Here is an 8,065-nt window from a genome sequence, read left to right on the forward strand (position 1 = left end):
TGTGAGAATGTTCCACTAAGCTGCAATGCTGATGGCAACCCTCCCTCTGACATCAGCTGGATCTGTATAGATGCTGTGAATGCAAAAGAGACCACTGAGGGGCGCCAGATGACTATCACTGTCACAAGAGCCACGTCTACCAATGCTGGTGTTTACATGTGTGTTGCAAGTTGTGAGAAAGACAAGATTTGTCACACTGGTGAAAAAGAACCAAACTAATGACTGGTAACTGTTTAATCATGATACTGATTTATTCAAAGTACTGAAGGAAAAAAGCCATTCATACTAATAGAAATTTCAAACCACCATTTTTGTGAATGGATTATATAATCTGAGATACTATTGCATATGGAATTCAAAGTATTGTTTTAAGTGCCTGATCATCCCTGCCTCATGTGCCCCTGAGCTTTCTCAGGTAGGACATGCCTGGAGGTGCATAAGACGTTTCGTGCCTGAACCACCTCAACTGGCTATTTTCACTCTGGAGAAGTACCAGTTATGGGGAACTCTGAGCCCCTCAAAGTTCCTCAAAGGGTGGAAGGTCATGTATCTGTTGTCACTGTGATTCTTTATTTATTTACAACATTCAAAGAAGTACTTGAGAAGCTGTTGAATTCAGAAAATGAGAGAGACAAGGACTAGTTGAAAATCAGGAAGTGCAGCCGATTAGTAAGGAGCAAGTGAGGGCAGCTATGAAGAGGGTGATGAGTGGAAAGGTGGTTGGTCAAGATGACATGCCAGTGGTGGTAGAGAGAGGACAGTCAACTCTAACCAGACTGTTTAACAAAATCCTGGAGAATGAGAGGAAGCCTAAGGAGCTGAAAAGTGTATTGATACTGATTTTCAAGAGGAATATTGAAGGCATGAACTTGTGGAAAGAGTTGTTGAAGCTAAAAGATCAAAAGATTGTGTTTATAACGTTACACATAGGAGCATAGGAGCTACAGCTCAAGCTTTAGTCAAATGCATTAGTGGCCTGAACCACAAGAGGGAGGCAAAGATCCTGACATCATAACAGAGCTCAACTCTCTTATCCTGGATCCACTTGAGATTGTAGAAGCCTATGGAGGAAATCCTTTCTCTGTAAAGTTTACCAGCACACCGAAATGAGAAATAAAAGCTCCGGCTTTAAAAACAAAGAGATTTTATACTGTTAGACTGAAAGTTTGAGTGCAAAAATAAAGCTAGATGATTCTCATTAATTGCAGTAAAGACCTATTGCATACAAAAAAATTAATTTGAAATGAATACAATGTAATGCTAAGAAAATAAAAAATGATGATGTATATGTAACTAACTTTTATCTAATGTTGTTTGCCAGAGAATCCAAAAGTTGTTCAATAGAAGAAAAAAGCAGAACTGGCTGCTGTGTGATGTCATCAGTTTTGTTCCTGTTCAGTACTTCACTGACGTATAAAAACAATGAAAGCATTGTGACACGTAATTTAACAATCACACCAAAAAACTGAATAATGAATCCTGTAATTTGAGAGTGAACATTCGCAGAAAAAAAATGTAGTTCAATTTAATTCTGTTTTATTTATATAGTGCCACTTCATAAAAACAGTTGCTTCAAGGTGCTTCGAATTGTAAAGTAAAGACTATACAATACCAAAGAGAAACCTCAACATTCACACAACCCTCTATGACCAAGCACTTGTACAATGGGAAGGAAAAAAGGAATAACTTCCTTTTAACAGGAAGAAACGTGACTGGTTGACTGGTTGGAGTGAGAGCAAAGAATGATTAAATACAAAAAGGCTAAAAACACAGAGATGTTTAAAGAGATAAAGAGATTAATAAATGCCCAGCGTATCATAAAAATCCCCCCAGCAGCCCACGTCAACTGCAGCATAACTAAGGGAGACACCACAACTTCCTGTTTTTTCCCCTCATTCACACAGTGTTTCTGAACACTGTGAGTATACATCCCACTGTGTCCAAACAAACAGAGCATTATTTCAACTTTTAGCTTAGATTTAAAAAACAAAAACCATTCAAGTCAGTTTAGCTATCCATTGTTTAAATGTGAAAAACTATGCTTGCCATTCTTGATGCTCCTGAGCTAAACTAAACACAATGATATCTATCAACTTAATATTACCCTGAGCTGTGAAACCAAGGGAAACCCTCCTCTTGTCTATAACTGGAAATGCGACGGGGAGAACACAAACAATCTTAGGATCATTCTATTGCAGCAATACAACCTGCACCTTGTCATTTAAATCACTGTTTATCTTACAGTTAATTTGCTAATGCATCCTTTAATAATAATAATAATAATGTAGATTTTATTGATCCCCGTGGGGAAATTCCTCTTTGCATTTAATCCATTCACTATGTAAAGCAGCGGGCAGCCATTGGGCGCTTGGGGACAGCACCTTGCTCAGGGGTACCTCAGGGTAGCTGTTGAGTGGATACTGTTGACTTATTCCTTAAATTAGAAAAGAGAAGAAAAGAAAAGCTCTAACTTCATAAGTCTACTTGTAGAAGATTGCCTTGTATCACTGTCGCTTTCTGAAATTGTTGTGAGATTTGAAGATCCATCGTCAGTCGCTGTGATTCTATTTGAAGCTCTAGTAACCCTCCCTCCCCCAAACATCAGCTTGATCTACACAGCTCACAGCGGCTGTGAAATGAGACCACTAAGAGGCGCCAGAAGTCTATCACTATCACTAGAGCCACGTCTACCAGTGCTGGTGTTTACATTTGTGTTGGAGAGAATAAAGTTGGAAGAAAGACAAGATTTGCCACACTTGTGATAAAAGATATGGTTGCTGACTGTGCAGAACAGATATGGGAAATGAATAAAGAAAAGGTCAAGAGGTGAGAAGAAATGTTATGTTTTGTTTTGCTTATCTCACAGGTAAAACTAAACAGGTAACCCCCCCCACACACACACACTTTCCAGTCTGTTGGATGCTGCTTGTTTCATCGTTTCTCATCCTCCTGGTCCCTTTTCACAACTCTCAGAAGACAAAAGATAGAGAGATACAAAATTCCAAATGACATAGATTTCCTTATGTCATCAACCAGTGTTAAGTGCTAGGGGTTTTTACAGGATTCTGAAAACTGAAGTGAAAACTTAACTGCACGGGTAACCTAATTATTTGTTCTTTCCTATGAAAAAAAAACATTTTCAATTTCCCTTTGTATGAAGTATTCGTAGCTTCATATCTCTCAAAAGATTGAATTTAAATCTTCTTACATTTATAGTTTCCGTCTTTCGTTCCCCCATTACAGTCTGGCTGTTTTTCAGTCTGGAAGTAGTGGATGTGTTCATTGTAGACCTTATTAGGCGTCACGGCACATAAGCAAATTAAACAGAGTAGCCTATTTTCTTGCATGAAAACTTAATTGTGAGTCATTAATGATTTGAATCAGACGGTGAGGCACTGCCAGAACCAGTCAGCCTGTTGCTTGTTGATCGATGATGAACATAATGCCATGATTCATGTGGGAAAGTCCGGGGGACGCTCTCTATCAGGGAAGCACAGAATTCCCGGAGCTTGTAGCCTATAGAGGACTTTTTTAAAATAACCGTCTTAGATAAGAACACGTCTTGAACAGAAGTAATTTTAACCAGTGTGGGCTGTCAGGATGCAGCAGTCTCCTGGCTGGTAGCGTGTGTGCTTCAGGCTACTGCCCCTTTAAGGCTTAGGATTTGGGAGTGACGCGGATACGAAAGCTAGTTTGTCCCTGTTTCCCTCGCTATGTAAAATATTTAGCAGAATCAGACTAACGACTGGCACACCTAATTAATTGCAGGATCATAATGTTGATGTATTGTGTGTGCTGAAGAGAGAATAAGCCGGAGAAGGTAGTGTTTACGACCGATCTATCACGTTGGGATTATACTTGCCAGGGCCGTCCTCCGAGCTGTTGGGATAACTTTGGAGAAGTTCTTTGTATTCGGGGTAGTCAGACAGCTTGGCCAACAAGCTGAACATGGATTGGGGCACAGAGCTTTGGGTGAGTCTATCATCTGTCTCGCTTCTGTCTCCTTTGATATTTTAATAGGTTGTCTGGGTGTCAGGTTTGCAGTGCAGTTTTTTAAGCATTGCGGGATGAGAAAGTGAAAAAACGCTACACGACCTCCGGCGAGGAAGCCTACATGTATCCAGAAGCGGAGTAACTCGCCTGTGTGCACAGCTGTGCATTCAGGATTATACTAACATGTTTCCAGCCATTTCTTCAACTTTTAGTACGTAAAAAAGGATTAAGTTTACATACAAAACCATACAAGCACTTTTGGAAAATGAAGGATCCACATTTTGCATATTATATATATTTTTACACCTTTTGTTTTATCATTTAGTCCCTCTCTTTCCTCCAAATCTAAGTATTAATTAATTAATTGGATCAAGTGACTATTTATGACCCAGATGACTCTTAAAAGTTGTCTGATATCAGCCTAAAAACACTATTTCACATCTAGAAAGGCCTTTAAACAGTGCAGAGGTGGGTTGTGCCCCGTGGGATGGTTCATTGTGTACAGTCTGGCACACCTTGCTTCCATAGAGATGAAATCAGATGCTGTGATTTGCCTTGCGAACAAGTTTCATGAGTAAATCCCTTAATGTGTCCATCTCAGTGCCATGATTCTTTTTTTTATTCAACAAAGAGTGCATATTGAGAGAGATTTTAATTCCCATGTGCTGCGATTATTTGGTAAAATACTGGATTTGTATGAATTGTGTTTTACAGACTGCTAGGTAGCCAGCTGTAAGCCACTTCCTGGATGCAGCTGTAAAAGCAATGACATTATCCAGAATCCAGACAAAGCCTGTTGTTGCTCATGCACATTTTCAACAAACCTGAATATGTAAAATGGAGCACTGCAAAGATGAGCATAGTGAGGTTGTGACCTCATTACAATCTCCCCCTAGGCCTCTTCCCCTGTCCCTTTTCCATCCTATGTGCTGGTGCAACACAGCCTAATTAGTTTTGCCCTACTTTGATTGACTCAGAGAAATGTGGTACCCCAGGATTAATCAGAGGCTTTGTCTCTTTGTAAGGCTTTCCTGTTTTAGTGCATGTAGTTGTTTCACTAGTTTTTAGGAAATCCCTCACAGGAAAGCGAACTGTTCTGCTTTCAGTCAATATAGATTTCATTAAAAAATCTCATTGTAGGCTATGTCTTCACCTGCCTGCTTGGACAAAGCCCTGCAGGCATAATTGGCTTTTTTGATGTTTGGCTAGTTCCTCGGGCCAAATCAGCTCTATGACATCTGTCCCCTGATTGTCGTTAATCCAATGGCTATTTTAAGGCACTAGTTTACAGAGTACAAGATCATTGTCTGGGCATTAACTGTGATAGTGAGTGTTACCAGGGCACTCCTCAGAACTGCAGTAAGGCTGGTCTGGCCAGGCCTGGCCCCTCATTTTGAAGATGACAGGGTGACTCAAGGCTGAAATATCCAGCCAAGCATTGTAGGTTGGTGACTTTCAGGGTGCCTCCTTTAGAAATTGTGTGGCTTTTACTTGATGCCAGTTCTCTTTTGACATTATTTTGAGGACAGAGGTTTAGATGAGACCTGGGAGTTGAAGAACAAAGTAAACTGTCATACTTTTAACGCACCCCACATGCATAAATCTGTGCAGTACAAAATAGGTTATGGCTCTCTATATTTGGAAGTTGTATAATTACCAGGGCAGAACTAGAATATTTAGACTATCCTTCAAAACGATGAAATAAGAGGAGGATAAAGATTCTAGTCATGGCTCAAAGTATTCCTGAGGAAAGGAGCGATTACTCCATAAAAAAATAACTATAGGTAAAGGCAAGTTAAAAGAACAAATAAAAAGCAGTCGTGCAAGCCACCAACATAACATTTGCTTTTAAAACAAAAACATGCTCATTTTAAAGTTGTTTTAGTCTTATGAAAATCAGTTCAGTACAAACTCTGCGGGGACTTGTATACATAACTTTGACTGTGGCTTTGAATGGTGTTTGAGAAGACACTGATTATATCTTTTCAAGTTGTTTTGATTTATTTCAAGATAGTTTTAATGGTTTTGCTTTTTAAGTGGGGCGTTCTTGTTCAGATTTAAGTTGTTATCTTGAGGTTTATAGATAACCAAATGTGACTTTTTCAGTATTTTCCAAAACTGCTTACAAGAAATCTGGCATACTCTCTGTCCATCCATCTTCTTAGCCACTTGCTGGTTCAAGGTTGCAGGAGGTGCTGGAGCCCAAGGCAGTAGATGGAGTATACACTGGATAGGTTACCAGTCCATCACAGGGGAGATGGGTTGTTGTGTAGAATGTTGACTAAAAGGAGGTCACAATTTAAATATTTGTATTTTTGTGTTAATAGTCCAAAGACCACAGAGCAAAGGTTGAAACATTTGGGATTTTTCAACAATGAACTTTTGAATTTTATGTTACCAACACCCATTAAAAAGTTAAAAAATGTTTTCTGATTCACTTTCCTCAGGTGAAAAGTTTGAAGAACTCTTTAGATGAGCTCTATGAGCTCTGTTATCCAACCTCATTTCCAGAAAAAGTGGTTTAAAATGTTAAAGAAAAAACAGAATGTAATTTTTGGAACTTATAGAAACTGAATATTTACCCAGAAATGGTTTTAATCATTTATTTGAAATTATTCCTAATGTTGTGTTTTAGAGTGTGTCTGATGGAGTTGGCACTGAGATTTCTCACATCTATTTTTTTTTTTTTAAAGCGTGGAAACCCCTCCCACTCTTCTTCGATCATGTCATTTATTCATAATTGCTTAAACTGATGTAGATGCTTTTTTTAGGGGTGATATTGCGGGACAGATGGGGTAGTGCGTATGTGAAGACTTTCTGGTAATACTCTTATTGATAACAAATAAGCCAAACATCTTTTTTTTTTTTTTTTTAAATTGAAACAGATTTCTGATATAAGTTCAATTTTCCTGTTGGATCTATAAAACAGCCAGTTCACTAAAGGGTTTTCTTCATCAGTGTGAAAAATGTTGACCAAAAAAAGGGCTTAATCACAATTATTTTTAGCATCCAACATCCAGACGACATAACTGAGATCCTACAGCTTTACCAGATAAATATCCATTCACCTTATTAAAATATACCTGGTATACCTCAACTATTAAATAACCATTAAAGGATTGTCAGACCTTTAAACCTTTTGCTCTGCATTGCTTTATCTTGATGTAGAAATGGTGACATTTCCTGGATCGATAATATTTTCCAACATTAATAAGTATCTGCAGTTGTATTTTCAATGGAAGTGTCTGGATGTTGGAATGGTACTCGGTATTGGCAGGAGTACTTCAAGTATAGTATTTTGAAATTTGACCATAAATACTGGATTAAGGACAAACCCACACAAAGAGGTTACACCTAGCACAGCTTGTAGTTTCTAACCTCCCCTTAAATCTCCACAGTAAGCAGTAAGCTTTTTGCACACTGTGCCACAGGCTGGTCGGCAGTCCACAAACTGAATATGCAAATAAAGGGCTTATCTATTCAAATGACCTGTTCCAGACTACAGAGGCAGACTACAACTTTCCAAGTCTTCATAATATGATGAGTACATCTGTCTTAGTGGTGCAACTAACAATCTAAAAAATAAACCAATCAGAGTGATTAATTTGTAATTGTAATATGTCGGAAGTAACCTGCCTACAAGTCGAAGGCACTGCATTAATACATTTTGACTAACCAGCTGTTGTCCAGTCTTGGACATTATTTTAAAGCCTCTGATCATCTGTCTTGGGGGCTACCAGTGCCTGATTTATGCTTCAGTGGGAAGTCTACATCGTAACTGGAAACCCCTTTTAACCGTATGCCGTAACCTGATTTGCACCTCTTGAGAAATGTAATTGCACGTCGGGTTGACACAGCCTGCAGTGACTTGAGTGGCGTGGAATGTTGTGGATAAGAGGGGTTTCCAGTTACATCGTAAGTTAGGATGCTTCCTGCAGAAGACTAAATCAAGCTTATGAGTTTGAAAACAGCATTAGGTCAGGCCTCAGGACTAAGTTGAATGGGTGCTAACAGGTATTGTAAGCTCATAACTTACTGTGCTTTTTAGTTCGTACACATGTAGTTATTCCTA

General features: G+C 38.8%; 1 protein-coding gene across 4 annotated transcripts in view; it reads left to right on the forward strand.

Moving 5' to 3' along the window:
• The first annotated feature begins 3,389 nt into the window (after positions 1-3,389).
• The window catches only part of trip10a (thyroid hormone receptor interactor 10a), a 19,141-nt gene continuing 14,465 nt past the window's right edge, over positions 3,390-8,065 (forward strand). For 2 of the 4 annotated variants that reach the window (XM_005749940.2, XM_005749941.2), the window contains exon 1: positions 3,390-3,972. In XM_005749940.2, the coding sequence (XP_005749997.1) occupies positions 3,949-3,972 (24 nt within the window). In that variant the 5' untranslated portion in view covers positions 3,390-3,948. The remainder of the gene's footprint in view (positions 3,973-8,065) is intronic. The other 2 variants (XM_005749942.2, XM_005749944.2) reach the window with 1 other exon arrangement.

Source organism: Pundamilia nyererei, unplaced genomic scaffold (assembly GCF_000239375.1).
Source record: "Pundamilia nyererei isolate P.nyererei 1_Seehausen unplaced genomic scaffold, PunNye1.0 scaffold00258, whole genome shotgun sequence".
Classification (NCBI taxonomy): Eukaryota; Metazoa; Chordata; class Actinopteri; order Cichliformes; family Cichlidae; genus Pundamilia; species Pundamilia nyererei.